The 22,146-nt window shown below is 38.1% G+C and overlaps 1 protein-coding gene across 1 annotated transcript; it reads left to right on the top strand.

Moving 5' to 3' along the window:
• The first annotated feature begins 9,395 nt into the window (after positions 1-9,395).
• Positions 9,396-10,511, top strand: LOC148207540 (uncharacterized). The gene has a single exon (XM_088118419.1). It carries the CDS (start codon positions 9,396-9,398, stop codon positions 10,509-10,511), a length of 1,116 nt encoding a protein of 371 aa, XP_087974545.1.
• Positions 10,512-22,146: the final 11,635 nt, after the last annotated feature.

The following is a 22,146-nucleotide window of genomic DNA, read 5'->3' as shown; positions in this document are numbered from 1 at the left end:
TTTGTTGAAAAAATATAAAAATATGCTCTTGTATACTTCTACTATTACTATTATTATTATTTATTATTTTGACAGAAAGCGTAAATTCAAAAAGAAAACTAAGATTAAAAATATTGATGGAGGACTTCACCCAAGTTTCATCATCTCTGCCTGCATAAATATATGTTTGTAGCATGTTAAAGATCCTACATTGAAAAAAATAAGAGACTTAACAAAAAAAATTTAATAGGATGAACTACTAAAATATAGTTCTACTTGTATATTTTTCTTGTTTGAAGTTTGAAATTAGGAGGCTAGTCTCATATTCAATATATATAAAAGAAGTACAATACTTATATTTAAACATTGTAGAAAATATCAAAAATTAAATAAAATTGTAAATTCATATTATTAAAGAAGTACAATATTTATATTTATACATTGTAGAAAAATTAAATAAAATTTTAAATTCATATTATTTTAGAAGTACAGCTGAAATTTTAATATTATTTTTCTAACATATTTACATTAATGTTGTTTGCGAATTTGGATATTGTTGATGAGAAAATTGTTGTCATCCTCTAAGATTAGGGTAGAAATCTTCTTACATGTTGTAATTGATTGACTATAAGTTTTTTTAGAAGGACAATATAAAATACTTTTAGTTTTTAGTTTCAAAATATAAATAATTAATTTGAAACTAAAAACTAAAAATATAAATAAACTCTATTTCAAAAAAATATATATATAAATAAACTCAAGCAAGAAAAAGATTCGAAAAGGTCCCATATGATTAATGTTTATAAAATCATGTCAATTAATTCTCAATTATCTTCCTAGTAATTTGTCTTCAAGCTACATTAAAAAAACAAAAAAAAAGGTCTTCAAGCACTTTAATTTACCATACTGCCTCTATCGAGAAGTTTGGTCGATATTTTTATATTTAAATTCCGATATTCCTATTAAGAATTAAAAGTTTAGAAATCGATTTAAGTTCAATTTTTTTATGCTCCCATAGAATTTTAAGGTCTTTCAATTCATCCAAATCTTGATATTATACATGGACCCAGCTTGGAATATTTTCCAAAAAAAAAAAAGGCTTGGATAAAAGGTTCAATTTTTTTTAAGCGAATATCTAACTTTTTAGAAGGCTTGTAAGGTCTTCAATATATATATTTTTCAAATAAACTGAAATAACCTTTGATAAAAAGTTAAAATATTTCTTGAAATATCTTTTTTTTTCAAGGTTTTTAATACTAGATTCCATTTTTTGTGGTTTTTAATAACTTTCAATAAAAAAAGTGAATAATTCTTTTTGAAAGTTTTTAAAACACCTTTGAGAGAAGGTAATATATTTTGAATATGTTTCTAATACTTTTTTTTCTCTAGGTTTTTAAATAACCTTCATTATGTATAATATAATTTGTTAGGAAGAAAAATCACAACATGTCATATGGACTTGAGAGCGAAGGTCGGCTGTCAACCATAAGGTATTGACCTAGGGAGCTCGACTTCTCTAACTGGGAGCCTCAAGCGAAAGGAAGGAAACCCTTAACTCGTTTTGCTCGAGCTAAGGGTCAAAATGCCCCTTGTACATTTGGGAGCGATTCAAGTGGAATCAATGGTTTTCGAGATTATCTCGGTGATCTTGCTTGTAATTCTTGTAACAGAAGGAATCATCTACCCCTTATAAATATACTGCCACTACACTTAATCAGGTATGCAATTCTATATGAAATCGACCTATTGATTTGAACTTTGGACTGACTTGAGTGTCGGTGTGCTCTTTTTTCTCCTTATAGCTCTCCCTGTTCAACTCATTCTGCTCAACTCACACAGTTCAACTAACTCGATTTTCACCTTGTGGATTTTGGTATAAACATAATTTTTCAAAGGGTTTTTAATAGTTCTTGATAAAGATATAAGGTTTTCAAAGGTATTTGATAACCTTTGATAAAAGTGGTACTTTTTAATACCTTATAATATATATTTCAAATGTTTATCGATAAACGTGTATCTCAAAACCTTCAATAAAAGTGAATAATTTTTTAAAGTTTTTTAAAATATCTTAAATAAAAGATGATATATTTTCAGAGATTTGAATATTTATTGAGAAATGTATATCCTTTTGGAAGGTTTTTAATCACGCGGACAAAAAGTCTAATTTCTTAAGGTTGTCTAAATACCTTTGATAAAAAGTAATATATTTTTCAGAAGCTCCAAATGTTCGTTGATAAAGATATTGTTTTTCAAAAAAGTTTAATAACCTTACATAAGAATCGGTCGAATTAGCTCCATTCTTCCCTACAAGGATCAAATGAGAAGACAATGAAAAGACATTGTAAATATATGAAAGGAATCGTATTCTCATCTTCCTCACGTCTCTCCTAAGGCATAGGCCAGCTTTTAAGGCCTATTAAGTTATCGTACCTGGTTTCTAGTTTCTAATTTTTGAAAAACATAATGATATGAATTGTTTAAGTAAGAGTTTTTCTGTAATTTTATTGTTTTCTAACTACCTTTTCTTGAATATATTAAGTAGGAGTATTTTTATTTTTTGCTATGAGTGATGATGTGACATCTATTAATAGATATGAACTACTCTTCCCATAGTCAATTGGTCCGATCTAAAACTAGTTTTGAGATTGAAACCCATGAATATTGATAATATCAAGGATTTAGTTAGAATACTATCTAAAGTACTCTTGTGATAGTGATTTTTTAGACATAAGTTTTACTGAAATTGGGTGCTTTGAGCCATTTTTTTCAAGTTTGCCAACCGCGGTGGAAAACCTTTTGAATTGATTTAGGTTTCAAACTAAAACATTCAAGTTAAGTTAGATCAACCCGACCAGTAGGGAGCTAGTTTTTCTTAGCTCAGCTTTTCTCAATGAACAAGATAACACTACCATAATCTTCTTTGGATTTGCTAAATTAATTATGGAGGTTAATTAATGCTTGTGAATTCGGGGTTCACATAGTCGGAGGGGCCATTTGGTTAGGGGTTTACTAGATGGGAATGAGGATGTGTAATTGGAATACCTTATTCCCATGGACAAGGTACCCTTCAATTTTAATAGGTTTGTCCATAGGTTTTGTGTCATACCTAGTATCTAAATTTCAAGCGACACGACAGGTCGACGTGTCGAGCACCTCAACATCGACACGTGGGAGCAAAAGTCGTTTTCCCCCATGTCGCTGACATTTCGACATGTCGTCGACATAAAATGTTGTTCAACACTATATATATATTTTTTCCTTTCAACCTTCCTATTTTCCTTCCATCGAAGGCATGAGTAATCCACGAAGTGAAACTAAAAGTTGAAAGACAAGGGAATAAAATTTAAGGAAGAAAAACGAAATCCATAACATGATCTATGGAAATAGAGCAGAGAAAACACACAAACCAATGAATCTCATGGTGAAATTGGCAACAAACTCAAAGGAAAATAGGATTTTCAAAAGGGAATAAACAAAGGGAAAGAAGAGAAATATGAAGAAGAGAAACAGCAATGTGAGAGATGAATCGTAACGTAAATTCACGAATAAGTGGAATTAGATATTGGAAGCGTTGACTAGATTTGAAGGTAATTTTTAATAAAAAAAATGATTAAAAAATCAAATTTCAAATAAAAGTTAACTCTTAAAAGCCTAACAGAATCAAAATCGATTATAAAAAAAATCATTTAAAAATAAAAACAAACTTTAAAATTAAATTTAAGTATTTAAGTAACAAAATCATAAAACAAATAAATAAAAGAAAATTAATTTAACTAATTATTATTAAATACTTAAATTTTAAATTAAATCTAATTTTTTTAAAATTATTTCATCCTTTATGTATATTTATTTTCTCAATTATGTAACTAAAAATTAGATTGGATTATAAATTATAAAAAAAACATAATCAATTTCATATATGTTGTTTACATGATTTTGTTTCGACATTTTTATCGCGACGATATTTTTCTGGGTATATTACTTATATATCTAGATATAACTAGTTATAGGCTAATTAAGCAACAATTAATGTCTTATTTATTAATTCAAAAAATTTGCATCAATATCCACTATTTCCATTATTTTTCTTGAAATATCCATCAACATCGACATGTCCGAAAAATCGAGACATTGACATTTCCATCGACATCGACATTTTGAACCTTGGTCATACCTCTATTTTCTTTTCAATAAATTGTTTTATTTTATTGTAATTATTTACTTTGTTTTATGAAAATTTATTACTTAAAACTAGTTAAACTATTTAAATTAAACTTATAATTAATAAAACAACATTAAAAGTTCACCATAATGTATGAAATTAATTATTCTACTGTGATAAATTAATTTATTAAAGAATATACTTAATTTTTTATTTTTTTTCTTTTTTTATAAAATGTAATAAACTGACATAATTAAATGGATGAAAATGATTAATATCCTTAATTACTAAATAAAATCAACAACATAAATTTAGATATATTATTTATAATATATTTACTCGAAACTTAATTATTAAAACATAATTTCTTCAAATGATATTAATATTTTAACTTAATAAAGATAAATTAAGTAATGTAAATTTATTATTGGAAGTTAATTTTAACTTATTTTAAAGTTGTATATATAGGTATGATTTTGCTGAATATATATATATATATATATTAAAAATTTTAGTTAAATAACATTTACAATTAATTATTGAATTGATCATTGTGCTAAATTGTCAATATATCTAAATCTTCAAATTTAAAATATAGAAGGCTAATATAAAATAATTTAATTTTTATTATTTTATTTTTAATTAAATTTGATTAGTTATTAATCAATGTTTATAGTGAAATAAAATGTATAGAAAAATATAGAATGTTAATATAAAATAATTTAATTTATATTATTTATTTTTTAATTAAATTTGATTAGTTATTAATCAAGAAATAAAATGCATAGAAAAATATAGAATGCTAATATAAAATAATTTAATTTATATTATTTATTTTTTAATTAAATTTGATTAGTTATTAATCAATGTTTACAGTGAAATAAAATACATAGAAAAATATAGAATGTTAATATAAAATAATTTAATTTAGTTATTAATCAATGTTTCCACTAAAATAAAATGCATATAAAATTTATACACATGAAATAAATATATATAAAATTTATTTTGAGACATCTCTTGAATCTTAATCTCGTATACAAGATTATATTTAATTCCCAAATATCTTAATTCCAAGCTAAATTTTAAAACCTTCAACCAAACAACCTCAAAAGGTTTCTAATTTCGGTAGACACTGTATTTGGTCCGGTTTATTTTTAATTTATTTAATTTTTATTTTTATTATATTTTACTTTATTAAGGTTTATTTTAATTAAAAAATAACATAAGTTTACTTTATTCTTAGTTTTAAGGTAAAGTTTTAATTAAATTAAAAAAATAGATTTTGTTTTAAAAGAATTTGATTTGATTTTATTTTAAACAAAAGAATTTGTTTTTAAAATTAAAATAGATTTTGTTTCCTATTTTCCGTCGTGAAAGCTTGAAAATACGTGGCCTCGTCTCGTTTTCCTTCCTTCCTTTTTCTCTAACTCTCCTTTTTTTTTTCCCGCACGGAGGCTATTGTAGATGAGTGAGGGTAAAAAAACTCAATCTCTTTCCCTCTTCTTTTTCACTATCCAAACACTAACCAATTTTTTTTTTCTCTTTCATTATTTCTCAAATCCCACTTCTTCCATATCCATTTTTTTTCCTTTCTCATTCATCCTCCCCTAAAAACCAACCACCAGTCCTGACGACGAGCAGCACATCTGACGACTTGCAGTAGCACGACCTCCAACATGAACTCCAGTGGATCCAAATTGAATGATTTTGCATTTAGGTGGTAGAACCAATGGTACAACGAAATCCACTACACAATACTTCTTTTTTAATAAAAAAGTTTTTTTAGGGTTTATTTTGAAGAAATAAAACATTTTCAAAATAAAAAGCAAAACATTTTAAAATATGTTTTAAATAAGATGTTAGAAAAGAAAATAAAAGATTTTGATCAATATATTTTGTTTTAAAATTAAGGAGTTTTTTTTCTTTTTGTTAAATGAAGACAGTTTTGAAAGATAATTTATTTTGTTTTTTTTAAGTGCAAAAGTAGATATTTTTTTCCTTTTGTCCAAGTCTGACTTTTTCTTTTTTTCCAAGCTTGCGTAGGTGGATTTCTATTCATAATTGGTCTTTTTTTTGCATCAAAATCGACATTGAGTTTTTTTTTAATTTTAAAAAGAATTATCTTTGCAAAGATTTAAAGGGAGGAAATAAAAAGATAGGATTTGAAGATGATCTTTAAGTTTTTATAAATAGTTATTATGGTATGAAAAAGAATCTTAACAAAAATATAAGTTTTAGCAAATAAATTTTGTTTGAAGTAAATTTGACTTTATTTAGAAATAAAAGTTTTTTTTTCTTTTAAAGAATCTCTTTAATTTCAAAATAAATAAAAAGTTATTTTCTTAACAAAATTCGTAAGTTCTTTTTTTTAGTTTTAAAAATTAAATTAAAAGCTCTATTTTTGTAACCCAAATTTGTGATATATAGTTCAACTATTATGTCACAAATTTTCAAAGAAAAAAAAAACTATTACATCACAAAATTCTCTTTCATCAGATGCCTCTCCATAATTTCACATAAATGTTTTAGGACGTTTTTCGGGATTTTTCTTACAAATAATGTTATTTTTAAAAATAACCACAAAAATAATGTAGGTTAGAAATTATTTTAAAAAAATTAAGGCAGTGAAATCGCAAACTAGCTAAGATTTCAGGTAAAACGCAATCAATTATTGTAATTTCAGATAAAATGTAGCCATTGGCCACGATTTTTGGACGAAGTGGCCGCAACTTCAGTTTGACATGGCTTCCAAATCGCTTGTGTGTTGGGGATAGAAATCGCATGCATTTGCTCCTATTTACATCTTTATATACGTTTTTGTTACTTTAGACTCAAAACCAAAATATGTTTCCTGATATAAACATAATTACACATATTTTGTAAAATTATTGATAATCTTTGATGTAGACACGTGATAGGTGATAATCCGCCTCCAACATAAACAAAAATATCTTTTTATTATTTTTTTAATCCAGGAGTGTTTGAAGCATGCAATTTTATTTTTCTTCGTAAAAATGAGTAGACAAAAAAGCAAGAAACGGAAACATTATCAAATGGGTCATAAGTTTCTTGTTTTTGTTTCTAGTTTTTTTTTCATTTATAAAAATATTATTTTATTATTTTTGATAAAACATAAATATCAAAAATTAAATATAATATTAAAAAAGAAACTTTGACTACTTCATTTGAAAAATTAAATTTCAAATAAAACTTTTTTTTTTCTAGTGTAAAAATACATCCGACATGTCAAGATATTTATAGAAAAGAATTTGGCTCGCATTTGAAAGTTTTACCTCTTCTCTCATTCTCCCTCTCAATTCACACACACTATTTTTATTCTATTTTATTTTATTTATTTATATTCTAATTAAAACGGTATGATTTTTTTTCTCCTCTTCTATCTACAAACATAAGATATCGTTGACGATTTTAATATCAATCTGAATAAAAAAAGATTTCTCTATTTTTCAAAGGAAAAAATTATAATTATTTTGTTCCATATCCATATTTTATATTTTTCATTATGTAACCAATATTTTACATCTATTTGGATATGATAATTAAGCATGATCAGATAGCCTAATTTAAAAACAATTATACGCTTATTAGTTAATTAAAAAAAAATTCACTAATTTTTTATTATCCATAATTGTCTTTGAAATTCTCTTTGACATTTTTATATATGTTGGAGGCGAATCCTGGCCTGCCACGTGTCATGATCGAAAAGGTGAGTTGGTTAAACACGCGGGCGAAATGGAGAAAGCGGCTCCAATGTACTCAGGTCGGCAGTCAGGGTAGGACCTATAGTGCCGAGCTGAGCTGATACAGAGTCCGTAACAGTGTCCCTTCCGTACCCGACAACACGCCGCGATTTTAGGGTGTGTCAGAACCCCTGTCGGGCCCAGTTTCTATAAATAGAAACCTTTGCCTTAAATGCAAGGTACGCAATCCTAAGAAGTCTCGACAAGTTAGCTCGGACTAAAACTATCTTGCTCGTCGGAGTGCTAACTTTGTTTTGCAGGTCCCAAGAGAGCTCAGGGAAGGTGTGGGACCGTTGGCAGTGGTTCGTCCTGAACGTACCGATCTAAATTATATCCTAGCTCATCAATTTCGGGCTCAAACATCTGGCGCCGTCTGTGGGGATCGACACATCTGGAAATCAGTCTCACCTTTTGCAATCTGAGCCAATGGCCCAAACCCGCTCTCAGCAGTCACGATCTCAACTTTCGCCTATCCGCTCTCCGATGAGGGATGCTGTCACTTCCCGAGCCCATCCTCGACTCACATACTCTCAGGTGGCCGGAACTCCCGTTGTCAAACAACGACCCCAGGCGGGGGTGGTCAAGGAGAATGGAGGTCGGCCGGCCACATCCGATCCAGTAGCAATCCGGGACTTCCACCTCGCCTCAGATCAGTTCCCGCCGCCGCAACCTCAGAGAAACGGGTTGCCGCCCCGTGCACCTCACCTCCGCGGTTAGGGAAGCAGAGGTGCACGCTCCGGGGCAAGTGCCGATGCAGGCGTGGACCCCGTCATGGTAGCCGGCGTGATCGCCGAGCTCAGGGAAGTCAAGGCAAGGCTCGAGGCGGTCGAAAGAGGCAGCGAGGTTTCTAGCCCTTCCGTCTCCAGGGATCCCATTCGAGGAAAGGGACCGATGCATCCTACCCAAAGAACGGAGTATCATTTCCGACCTTGCAGGGAGGCTCGAGCTGGAGCACCCTCGCAAAAGCCACAACGGGCGAGGACAGGCAGTGCCCTGGAAGCGCAGGTTCATGACCACCCTCAGCAGGACCACCGGGTCGAAGGCCGGCGCCCGAGGATCCGACCAATTCGGACTCCCTTGGCATCTTTCGATAGCTCCAACGCCCATCAGGGTCAAGGTGCCGAGAAGTCGAGGCGACGAGTAGTGGCACCCGAAGATCGGGAGTATCTGGTCGACGATGAGGAGGAAAGCCCAGAGGTCGACGTTCAAGAGAGGTCCTCCCACGCTGACCATTCGTTCCGATCTGAAGTGGACCTCCTCCGGGATCAGTTTCAGAGGGAGATAGAAGATCTCAAGTGACAGTGCAGGCCTATAGATCCGCATCGCGTGGCCGAGCAAGAGGAGCCGCCTTTCTCCCAAGTGATTGTGGACGCACCTATCCCACCGAGGTTCAAGGCTCCGGTCATGAGTTCTTACGACGGGTCTGGAGATCCGATCTCTTATGTAGAGGTGTTCGAGGGGAAGATGGATTTCCTGGCCGCAGCGATGCTATGAAGTGCCGAGCATTTCAAATAGCCTTGGAAGGCTCAGCGAGATTGTGGTACCGACAGTTGAAGCCCCAATCCATCGAAAGTTATCAACAACTGAGAAGGTTGTTTATCAACCAATTCTCAGCTCGACAGTTGTTAAAGTTGCCACCCTCTCACCTCGGAACAGTGAAGCAACGGGACAATGAGTCCCTGACAGAGTACATCGCTCGGTTAATGGACGAGAATGTCAAAGTGGTAAGTTGCATCGACGACATCGCCATGATGTACTTCACCAGGGGTTTGAACGACAGGAACTTGACGATAGAGTTCGGAAGCCGACCGTTGGCCTCCCTGAACGAGATGCTCGCTAGAGCTCGCCAGTACATCGACGGCTTGGAGCTGTGGAAAGCCAATGCAGCTCGGCGAAGCAACCGTGGTAAAGATCGGGACCAAAAGTCCCCTCCTCCCAAGAAGCAACGCAGCGATGGTTGGAGCTTGTCTCGGCGGGCCGACGATAATAAGAGTAGAGGCCGTCGAGACGAGAAAGCCCCTTCAGACCGTCGAGGGCCGAAGTTCGACAAGTTCACTCCGTTGAATGCCTCAATTACGGAGATCTACGTGGCGGCCGAAGACACCGACCTGAAGGCGCTTTTCGCAGCCCCGGAAAAGCTCCGCCGACCTCCAGGGAAACGAGACAAGCGGCTCTACTGCCGATTCCACAAGAACCATGGCCACGACACTTCACGCTGTTTCCACTTGAAGGAGCAGGTCAAGGATCTGATCCGGAGGGGTTATCTGAAAAAATACGTCGGCAGGCATGAAAGGGTGGAGCCAGAGGGGTCGGCTCAGGAGGACAAGCAAGAGAAAACGCCACCACCGAGACGGAAGGAAGATCGTCCCGCCGTCATAAATACCATCCATGGGGGCCCAAGTGAGGGACAGTCGGGGCAGGAGAGAAAAGCTCTGGCTCGGGAAGCAGCATACGAGGTCTGTACCTCGTACCCCAAGGAGCCTGTGATGCTGATCTTATTCGACGACCAAGACGGTGAAAGAGTGCACATGCCCCATAATGATGCCCTAGTAATCGCCTCACTCATAGATCACGTGAAGGTGAGAAGAGTTCTTATCGACGGTTGAGCGTCGGCCAACATCCTATCGTTCTCGATGTACACGGCCCTAGGGTGGGAGAAGAAGCACTTGAAGCTCAGCCCGACGCCTTTGGTCGGTTTTGCAGGGGAGTCAGTTAGCGCGGAAGGATGTGTCTCGCTCCCTGTTACCATCAGCGAGGGAGATCAACAAATAACTAAGGTCGCAGAATTTGTTGTGATAGATCGGAACTCCGCGTACAACGCCATAATTGGTCGGCCCTTGATTCATGATCTCAGGGCGGTCCCATCTACTTACCACCAGGTCTTGAAGTATCCCACCTCGGCCGGGGTTGCGACGGTCCGGGGTGAGCAGAAGACGTCCAGAGAATGCTACGCTGCCGCGATGAAGGGAACAATCACTTGTGCAGCGGTCACGGGCGCGACAGGGCCGTGTGCCGACGAACCAGAGCCGAGCCGTGGTACCCTAGCTGAAGAACTAGAACTTGTCCCCCTGCTGGGGCCAGAAAAGCAGGTCAGCATCGGCAGCAGACTGGGGACCGTGGTGAAAGAGGAGCTCGTCGGTTTTCTGAAAGCAAATGCTGATGTATTCGCATGGTCCCATGACGACATGCCGGGCATAGACCCAAGTATAATGGTGCACAGACTTAATGTAGATCCTAGTTATAGGCCTGTGAGGCAAAAGCGTCGGCCTGTCGACGCCGAGCGAAGTAATGTAATTTGTAAAGAGTCGAGCAGTTGCTACGAGCTGAATTCATAAGAGAAGTTCATTACTCCGCGTGGTTGTCTAATGTAGTTTTAGTTAAAAAGTCCAACGGCAAGTGGCGCGTCTGTATTGACTTCACGAGCCTCAAGCCGAGAACATCGTTGAAAGGTCAGGCAGCCGCGGACTTTGTTGCCGAGCTGACCCCACCCAGGCCAGGGGGCGATGTCCGTGACCAGTGGACACTCTATGTGGATGGTTCGTCCAATGAGAAAGGTTGTGGGGCGGGCATGCTGCTCCTCGGCCCCGGCAGTCTTCGGTTTGAGTACGCACTCCTGTTTAGTTTCCGAGCATCCAACAACGAAGCCGAGTACGAGGCATTGATAAATGGACTGAAGGTCGCCAGAGGGATGAGCGTGAGGCGACTTCTGATTCTCAGCGACTCCCAGCTGATTGTCAATCAGGTTACCGAGGAGTACCAAGTAAAGGAAGCTCGTATGGAGAGGTATTTGGCCAAAGCCCGAGGGCTCCTCGTCCAGTTTGAGGACTATGTGATTCAACAGGTGCCGAGGTCCGAAAACTCCAACGCCGACGCACTGGCTCGCCTGGCCTCGGCATACGAGACCGATCTACCAAGAACTGTTCCAGTTGAAATACTTGCTGAGTCGTCCATCGACCAGCCTGAGATAATGGAGATCACGCCAGCTCGGAGGACATGGATGGACCCAATTAAGGACTTCCTGGTCAATGGCTCAGTCCCTGCCGATCCGAGCCAGGCCAGAAAGCTCCGACGCCAAGCTGCTCACTACTTGATGTAAGAAGGCAAGCTCTACAAAAGGGGATATTCCCTACCATTACTGAGGTGCCTCGACCCAAAAGAGGCGAGATATGTCTTACGCGAGATTCATGAAGGGGTTTGCGGAAACCATGGAGGAGCTCGGTCCATGGCCGTGAAGGTCGTCTGCCAGGGCTACTACTAGGCGACGATTGAGCGCGACACCAAGGAGTTCGCCAAAACATGTGACAAATGTCAACGTTTCGCGAGCATTTTGAGGCAACCCTCGGAGATGCTGACGCCGATCCCAAGCCCTTGGCCTTTCGCTCAGTGGGGGATAGATCTGATCAGCCCACTACCGATGGGGAAGGGGCAGTTGAAGTTCGCCATAGTAGCTGTAGATTACTTCACCAAATGGGTGGAAGCGGAACCTCTGGCGTCTATTACCAAGGCGAAGGTCGTCAACTTTGTATGGAAGAGCATAATATGTCAGTTCGGTATACCGAACGCCATCATTACCGACAATGGAAGGCAGTTTGACGGTGCCCAGTTTAATCAATTCTGTCAACAGCTCGGCGTACGTCACCTCAACTCGTCGCCTGCCCATCCGCAGTCTAATGGGCAAGTTGAAGCCGTCAACAAGATCATCAAGCGTGGCCTGAAGACGAGGCTGGAATCTCTGAAAGGTCGGTGGGCAGAAAAGTTACCAGAGGTGTTGTGGTCTTACCGAACTACGCCCCGCCGATCTACTGGTGAGACGCCATACGGCCTAGCCTTCGGGTCGGAGGCTCTTGTCCCTGTGGAAGTTGGCATGCCAACACCCCGAGTTGAGAATTTCGACGAGCAAGCCAACACTGAAGCTCTACTCGTGAATCTTGACCTCTTCGAGGAGAAAAGATCTCACTCCCAACTTTGGCTAGCTGAATACCAGAACCGTATGGCTCGGTATTACAACGCCAGAGTAAAAGTCAAAACGTTCAAGCCTGGCGACCTCGTCCTCAAGAAGGTAATGCAACATGTCGGAGCACACGAGCCGAACTGGGAAGGCCCGTACAGAGTCTTAAAAATACTCCGACTTGGAGCGTATTTGCTGTCCGACCTAAACGGGAGACAACTCCCTAACCTATGGAATGTCGAGCATTTGCGAGTTTATTATCAGTGAGATGTGTGTAATCCGACATGTAAAAATTTCATTCATAAATGAAAGCCGATCTCTAATGGCTTGTGCAAAATTTGACTTTATCCGTTAGCGTCGCCTACTACTACCGAGCTACGTCAAATGGGGGCCAAGGAAGACTAGGTGGTATGACCTATGCTAAACGACCTATAATAATACAAATGCGCAAAACAATGGTCAGCTCGTAAGAACCTGGTTATCCCAAATACACACCGCCGATCTGAAATGTTCAGCTCGTAAGCCGTTGTGTAAGTAAGAAATTACTAAGACTTGAGAAACTCAAACAACGAGGCCAAAACTAAAATTGAAGTTTAGTTAAAGTTTTCTAAGTATAGGGACCTCGGAGAGAACAACTCAAGTTCGGACGAGGTTTGTTTTCATTGAATTGGAAGTTTGATGAAGAGCCAAGGTATTATTAAGGTTTAATTAAATTTCAACAAGTGTAAGGACATTGGAAAGAATTACTCGGATCTAAGCAAAACAACGTCATTTCATTTAGACTAGAGTTTAATGGAGAGCCGAGGTATATATGCCTCAGCTCAGTACAGATTTGGTTCGAGAAAAAAGAGAGAGAAAGCAAGAAACAACAGAAGGCCGAGATGGTCTACTCTTGAGGAGGGTCGACAGGCTTGCTGGACCCCGCCTCGGCGCCAACAACCTCAGCCTCTTTACCGGACTCAGCAGGTCGCTCCACCCAGATGGACTCGTATTCTTGCTCGACGGCGGCGATGGCGTCCTCCGAGCAGGCAGTGTCGAGCCTATTGATGGCGTAGTAGAAGCCCTTGTTTGCCATATCGCGAGCTAAGCCGTCGAACTCGTCTTTGATTCTCTTCTCCAAGTAGGCCCAGCTCGCCAAGTTCTGTCGAGCCTCGTTCCAGCCCTTCTCTAAGGTCTCGGCTCGGCCCCGGGCATTCTTCAGATCGGTGCGTGCTTGGGCTATCAAGGCTTTCGACCTATCGGCCTCGACCTCTTTCTCAGCTCGCACCTTGTCAACCTCGGCCTGGAGCTCAGAGATTTTCCGCTCATAGGAGGCGTTCGTCTCCTCCTCCTTCAAGTCCTGTCCGCCGAGCTCCAAGCTCATCATCGAAGCCGAGAGACAAGCGTGATAATGCAGCTGCAAAGGTTCGAGGTTAGATCGGAAAAGACAAAGAAAAAGAAGTGAAGGGTAGGCACGAGCTTACCTCCGCAACATGAGCTATGGTCTTTCTCACCGCCTCCGCAGCGTCCTCGGGCGCCTGAACAGCTCGTTTCGCCAAGTGAGAGCTAGAGGACCTCACTTTCGTCGCGGCCTCGTAAATACTGAGGCGGGAGAAAGCGAGCCTGAAAGGGAGTGGGAGCTCGGCGCCATGACCCCGAGCATGTAGCGACCCCTACTTTGAGTCGACCACGATGGGGGGAGGTGGAGATCGGGAGTTGACCTCCTCGGAGGGAAGCGTATCCCTCCCTCGCTTCTTCGTCACCAGAGGGGTAGACGATCTCTCACCCCCAACGACAGTCTGTAGGGGCTGAGCTTGGAGGGCCTGAAGCTTCGCCAAGTTGGCCAGCCCTGGAGCCGGGACGTCGGCGCTGCTTGTGCGATGATGAACTTGGGGGGCGCTGGCGGAGCAACCGAGGCCGAGGCCCGCTGCCGTTTTGTACTGTTGAGTGCGAGGAACTTTAAAGCCATTCCTGCAAAGAAAACGAGGTTAATTCAGAGACTTCCATTGAACGAACTGAGGTGTCGAGAAGAAGTTACCTTCAGGAGCTTTTCGTTTCTGCGAGCTGCGTTGCTGAGGTTTGGGGAGCTTCTTGAGCTCGTCTGGTTGATCGTGAGGACTGAGGCCGCTGGAGAAGAGGTGGGAGTTTGAGACGAGTGCTTCACCCCACAACGCGTACTTTAGTCTCTGACCTTGGGCTTGTTTGATGATCTTCAAAGACTTGTTGTTGATCTTCGGAACGGGGGATGGAAGAGCTGCAAAACAAGTCGACGTTAGCAACGAGGTTGCTCAAGTTAATAAGACAAAAAAAAACACACCCCCTAGCTCACGCCTAAGACACTCACCTACGTCCCTGAACTCTACTGGGACTTGGCAGGTCGGCTCACCCCCTCCGTCCCTCAGAAGCCACTCGCCAGAGACGAGGAACCAACACTCCTTCCAATTTTTGTTAGAGGAGGGGTTCCTGATCAGCTGACCTACGTTCCGCCGAGCTGAGAGGTAATATCGACCCTCTCCCTCGTTGGAGGCTTTGACGGTGTGGGTCGCTAAGAGCTGGTCCACCGTGAGCCTGTCCTCATCCTCGTCTCGGAGGACCCACCACAGGACGTAGGCTCCGAGCACGGTAGACCATCCATTAGGGGAGAGCTGAGCTGGGGCGAGGTTGACTGCGCTAAGGAACCTTTGTATAAAAGGGTGGAGTGGAAGTCTGACCCCCCTATGGAACATCTGGGGGTAGAAACTGACGAAGCCCGGAGGAGGGTCGTCGAGGTGTTCCCCGATGTTAGGCACCCTAAGCTCTATGGAGTTGGGGATCGAGTAAGTTTTGCGGAGCTCGGCCAACCTACCTACCGAGCAAGATGAAGGAGGAAGTTCAACTACAGGACCGAGGTTAGGGTTTCCCGAGGTTGAGGCTATGTTGGGGTTTGTCGAGCTATCCTCGACGTAAGGGTTCCTTGAAGTAGGAGCTAAGGTCGGATCTCCTAAAACGTCATCTGTACTAGAGGAACTAGACGACCCAGACGACGAATCCCTAGACGAGCTACTCATCGCCAGACCTGACTGGGAGGACTTGAAAGAACTATCTAAAGAAAGAGGGAGAGAGTACCTGACTTGGAAACGGCCGAGATACACGAAAACCCAAAAGTGAAAAGTAAAAAGTGAAAAGTGAAAGACTTTCGCCTTTTATAGGACAGCATGGAGGCACGAGAGCCGTTCGATCAATGAGGGATCAACGGACAAGATCCGCCCACACCAGGCTGTCCCCACGACGACGTTTGGGTTCCCGAAGCAGAAGCTAAGGCTAACGACATCCATGACGTCACACATGCACGCGTGGATTCAACCCGTCTCCAGTTAGTTCGGAGGACTTCGCTGAGCCGACCTCCGCCCCGCCGAAGTGGGGGCCAATGTTGGAGGCGAATCCTGGCCTGCCACGTGTCATGATCGAAAAGGTGAGTTGGTTAAACACGCAGGCGAAATGGAGAAAGCGGCTCCAATGTACTCAGGTCGGCAGTCAGGGTAAGATCTATAGTGCCGAGCTGAGCTGATACAGAGTCCGTAACAGTGTCCCTTCCGTACCCGACAACACGCCGCGATTTTAGGGTGTGTCAAAACCCCTGTCGGGCCGAGTTTCTATAAATAGAAACCTTTGCCTTAAATGCAAGGTACGCAATCCTAAGAAGTCTCGGCAAGTTAGCTCGGACTAAAACTAATTTGCTCGTCGGAGTGCTAACTTTGTTTTGCAGGTCCCAAGAGAGCTCAGGGAAGGTGTGGGACCGTTGGCAGTGGTTCGTCCTGAACGTACCGATCTAAATTATATCCGAGCTCATCAATTTCGGGCTCAAACAATATAAATATCCCTTATGTTTATAGATATTATGATTAAAAATAGCTAGTTAATTATAACATAATTAAATTACAATTAAAATATTAAATTATTTGTTCTATTTCATATGTCGCCCCACTTTTATATAATAAATTTTTATATCTCAAATTTTCTACGATTATACTATCTTATATATTGATATTTTATATTTTGTTCAATTACGTTAACTAAAGACCAGGATTGATTAGAAATTATGAAAAAAAACAGAACTTTAATTTACTAATTTAAATTAATTCCCATTAATTTTTATTATCTTGTCCTGATGTCTTCATCGACATTCATTTCGATACGTAGATTATTGTTATTTTTAGATATGATGGTTAAAAGTTATCACTTATACCATACATAAACTGTTATTAAAATTTTATTAACTAATTCAAACAATTTCCATCAATTTTCAATTTCGATCGACATCGATATTTCGAACCTTGATTATAGCATGAAATTACTTTTTTCCCTCCTCCCTCTCAACCCCAATTTCTTTCTCCCTCCCAGGAGAATTTTTAATTTGTTACAATCTCAAATGTTTTATTTGGAAGTTACTTACACCGAGGATATTTTAGATATATGTTGCATTAACTTTGTAATGTTAAATCATACTTCAATGATATTTTCTTTTTGTAGACAACTTATAGTGTTATGAATGAAATGAAATATATTTTGGGTATATGCTACACATACTTTGTAATAAAAGGTGTTGAAGGTGAAAAGCGAGTGGGAAACATGGGAAGAACGTGAAAGGTCATATGGCAATGGGGACCAAACCCCTATAAACGCACGACAAACAAAAGGACCAACGCTTACTCTAGCAGAGTCGTATAGGCATGAACGTAGCACACTTTGCTGCAAGACACCTGCGACGGGTCAGGGTGGCAGGCCATGGGAATAATACCACGCGCCAAGAATGTCTTATAAAAGCTGGTCAGAGCTTGTACACAATAGGCCCCAGCATGCCTCGAAGTAGGGTCCTCCCTAGACGGCTCCAACACTTATAAAAGAGACCAGATACTACGATCATGGGGTAAGTAAAATATCATTCACTAAATACGAAGGTGCTTACGATTACTAAATTGATTGTCGAAGAATATTAGGCGAGGCAGTGCACCAATGTTGAGATTTGCAACAAAATGTCGTTTGAAAACTCATGGTTGCTGAAAAAGTGAAATAGAATATTGTAAAAATTAATGGATTGTTGAGAAATAACATTATGCCACCAGAAAAATTAGTCGGTCGCCAGAAAAGGATGGGTCATTGGAAACTAAAAATAAAAACAAAAACCAAAAATAAGAAATAAGAAATAGAAAGTTGGTTAGCTACTCAGATATCTTCCCACTCACCTTTACCTTTACCATACCCATATATACAATTGGTAGAAACAATTGGTAGACTGGTGATTGGAGAAAATTATTTTTTCCTTTAAATAATAAAAAATTAGAAATTAAAAGTTCCCAAAATTTGTTATTTACAAGGTTGAAATACAATAAATTTTACTTTCGTAAAGCTTATTATTAAATTAAATTCTTTAAATTTTAAATTTTAAGTTAGTAAGAATATAATAAAAAAAATTAATTTTAACATAATTTTAATTAGACTTCAAAGTTTATAGTATATAAAAGAATTTTTGTTTATAATAAAACTTTCAATAATATAATATATTTGTTTAATAAAAAAAATACAAAATTTATAATTAAATTGAAAAAAATATATAACTCCCATGCAATTTTTTTTTATTAATTTTAGATAACACGAAATAAAACTAAAAAGTATAATTTAAAACAAAATTGGGAAAAAGAGTAAAAGTAAAAAATGAAGACTAAATTTCAACATAAAAAAATCCATCTATTTATTGAGTATTATTGTGCTCAATTTTTTTTGTTCTTAAAAATCTAAACAAATAATAAATTGAAAATTCAAATAATTAGGTAAGGCACCCATCTATCTCCGATAAAAAAGTTACGAGTACTCATCACCACGTATTCTATTCAAAAAAATAAAATATAATGTTATGGACAGAATGTGGTTTGCAACGTGTCACTAGCTAGTTGAAGTTGACACAAAGTCTGACTCAAGAAGTTATAACTCAATCAGATGACTATGGTTAATAGCGAATAAGTTGATTTCGGAAGTTCGGCGATGCGGAAGATGAAACATATCAACCTCAAACCATCGACTTTGTTTGGGGGTAAACATACCCAAGACACGTGGAGGATCCTCATTAGTGTTTTGAAGAAACTGAATAAAAAGGATTGCCTAGGTCCACCTCGGCCCTGCCGAGAAGACCAGGTTCGCCCGTTATAAAAGGCTAAGTATGGGCACCAAGGTTCGACCTGACTGGGGTCCGACCTGCTCGGAACCCGACAGGTCCGATATGAGAAAAGACATATAACCGCCGGTCGTGTGTACTGTCGGATCCATCACCTATAAATAGAGGGCTTCATTTCACACTCAGGTATCGAATCTCACCTCGAACTAAATACGGAGTCCGACCTATACTGACTTGAGCGTCGGAGTGCTTACCCTCTTGTGCAGGTCCACCCTAGTGCTCAGGTTGGAACCGGAGACCGGGTTCGAGCTTAATTCGTGAAGAACCGTTGTGCAAATCCTTGCATAAACAGACTTGTTGGGATTGGTTAAGCCAAAATGATGGAAGATCTGAAATAAGGAATGAAAAGTTGTTGTAGAAGCCAGCTGACTCGAGGGGACAGCACCTCAACGTTGTGACAAGAAGGGCAAAACATGGAGAGGCGCGTGCGTCTATGCTTTGCGTTGTTATGTTCGTAGCATTGAGATGCTATGGATAACGTCTGAACGCTATGGCCTATTTTCTTTAGGTTTTTTAATGTTGTGTTGTTGCAAAATAGAGTGGCAGCTAGACGTGTAGGTGCACGAAATCAGAGGGTTGTGAGACAGTGTTTGCCAGAGCAATTCAGAGGCGAGATACTATAATTATAGTGCATCGTCGGGAACTAATTCTCATAGGTATTTGGTGAGGTTTTTCATTACTGTATTTCAAGGATTCTATTGTTGTAGTTCCTCGAAGCTAGGTGACTTTTGTTTAAGCCTCTAGATTTGGGAGAGTTGTATTGTGCTTTGTATTTATCCCAGAATCATAGTAGAACCCGCGTATAGCAAAAGATTGGACACATACCGCACCTCGGTAAACCACTATAAATTTCTTATGTTGTTTATTGTTCTTTCCTTATATTTCTTTTATTATGTGGTTGGATTGTTTTCAGTGAAGAATCGTGGAAGGGAAAAAGTTTGTTGGTAAGTAATTTTCCCAACATGACTTGCCGCTACTCCGCATTTTGTTCCATTATTTTTCGGATGAGATATCATGGACATTTATAATCTAGCCGTTAGCTACCTATAAATACTTTGGGTAAATTGACTTTCAAGACTCTGCGAAGCTTGATATTAATTTGAAAGTGAAACAGTTTGGACTTATACCGAGCGTTGGAGTGCTCCTTTCTCTTTTGCCTGCAAGCCAAGTCAATTCTCATCGAGATTTGTAACAAGTTTGAGTAAATTTTGTGCTCAAATAGGTTCATGACCCATCATGCATTTTACGGTGCCAGGGCGATAGGCACGCCGTAATCACACATTTAATCCTAGAACTTTTTCTTTAGGAATGTTAACAATAAATGGTCCAAAAAGAAGAATCATATTCCAATGGAACTTGAAATCAACATCATAATAAAATTCTTCTTAATCCAACAACTCTTGTTGAAGCTGACACAAAGACCAACTCCATAAGTTTGAACTCAATCAGACAAACCACTGCATAATGAGCAATTAATTTTGGAACTTCAGCCATGGGGTGCCTCAAACTACCTACTTGTCACTACTCTGCATATTTCTCTATCATTTTAAAGCTCAGCTATCTTGAGCATTTATAATGTAGCTGCTAACTACCTAAAAATATATAGGGTAAATTGATCGTTAGGATGTACAAATCTCAATATTAATTTGAGAGTGAAATAGTTCGAACGTACGCTGATTTGAGCATTGAAATGCTCATTTTTCTTTCACAGGTCAATTCTAATATTTTTAAAAAATATTTAATAAATGATATAAGATGATATTAATTGAGGATAATTTATAAAAAAAATTATTAATTCAAATCTCAAAATCTACCCTTATAAGCATTAAAAAAAATTAACATTTGTAAAATATCATGTATTAAATGATCTGGATCATTTCTAAAGAAGAAACTAGAAACAAAAAACAAAAAATAAGAAATAAGAAGTAAAAAGTAAAAAGTTGGGTAGCTAGATTCTCACTCATCTTTACCATACTTATAAAATTGGTAGACTGGTGATTCGAGAACATTATTATTTCCTTTAAATAATAAAATTTAAAAAAAATTAAAAAATTAACAAGTTCCCAAAATTTGTTATTTACCAGGTCGAAATAAAATAAATTGACTTCCGTAAAGCTAAATATTAAATTAAATTCTTTAAATTTAAAATTTGAAGTTCAGTAGGAATATAAGAAAATTTTTTAATTTCATCATTTTTGAAGTAATAAAATTTTAATTAGACTTCAACGTTTATAATATATAAAAGAATTTTTGTTTATAACAAAACTTTCAATAATATAATATAATATTTGTCTAATAAAAAAATATAAAATTTATGATTCGATAAAAAAATTTATAATAACTCGCATACAATATTATTTTAGATAACACGTAATAAAACTAAAAAGTATAATTTAAAACAAAATTGGAAAAAATAATTAAACTAAAAAACGAAGACTAAATTTTAACATAAAAAAATTAAAAAAGAAAATTTGATCTATTTATTCAGTATTATTATTTCAATTTTTTTTTTAAAATCTAAAACAAATAATATAATAAATTTTGTACGAAAATTCTAATAATTAGGTAAGGCTGTGTCTATCTCCGATCAAAAGGTCATGAGTTATAATATGCATCACCATGTGTTGCATTCAAAGAATAAAATATAATGTTAGGGGACAAAATTGTTGGGGTTACAAACTGTGCAAACAAAGTCACATTGGTTAGGGAAGAGAATAATCTATGAGATATAAGAAAGGACAATTATCTCAATTAGTTTGAGGTCGTTGGGTGAAACCAAAAACAAAGCTGTGAGGGCTATACCTAAAGCGGACAATATCATACCATTGTGGAGATACTTGGGTACCGTTGTCCTTAACCAGTAGTATCATAGCTAAGTTAAAAAACCTAGCTGTGTGGGAGAAATCCTCGGGGGCCAAACAAAAGTGATTGGTAAGGCTAATAGTCATTACGGAACTTGTGGATAGATTGTTGGATTTGTAATACAAGTGGCATTTTGTTGGAGGAAGATTGTTGTGTTTGTAATAAAAGTGATACTTTGTTCGAGGGGAAGACTGTTGGGTTTGTAAAGTGTGCAAACAAAGTCTCACATTGGTTAGAGAAGACA

The sequence above is a fragment of the Momordica charantia genome, unplaced genomic scaffold, assembly GCF_013281855.1.
Source record: "Momordica charantia cultivar OHB3-1 unplaced genomic scaffold, Mcharantia_2.0 BLBB01000140.1, whole genome shotgun sequence".
Lineage (NCBI taxonomy): Eukaryota > Viridiplantae > Streptophyta > Magnoliopsida > Cucurbitales > Cucurbitaceae > Momordica > Momordica charantia.
Note: the sequence above shows the minus strand (reverse complement) of the source record. Positions and strands in the feature narration are given on the sequence as shown.

Excerpts from the sequence above, each read along its gene's own strand:
- LOC148207540 (XM_088118419.1), top strand. The coding sequence starts at position 9,396 with ATGAAGTGCCGAGCATTTCAAATAGCCTTGGAAGGCTCAGCGAGATTG.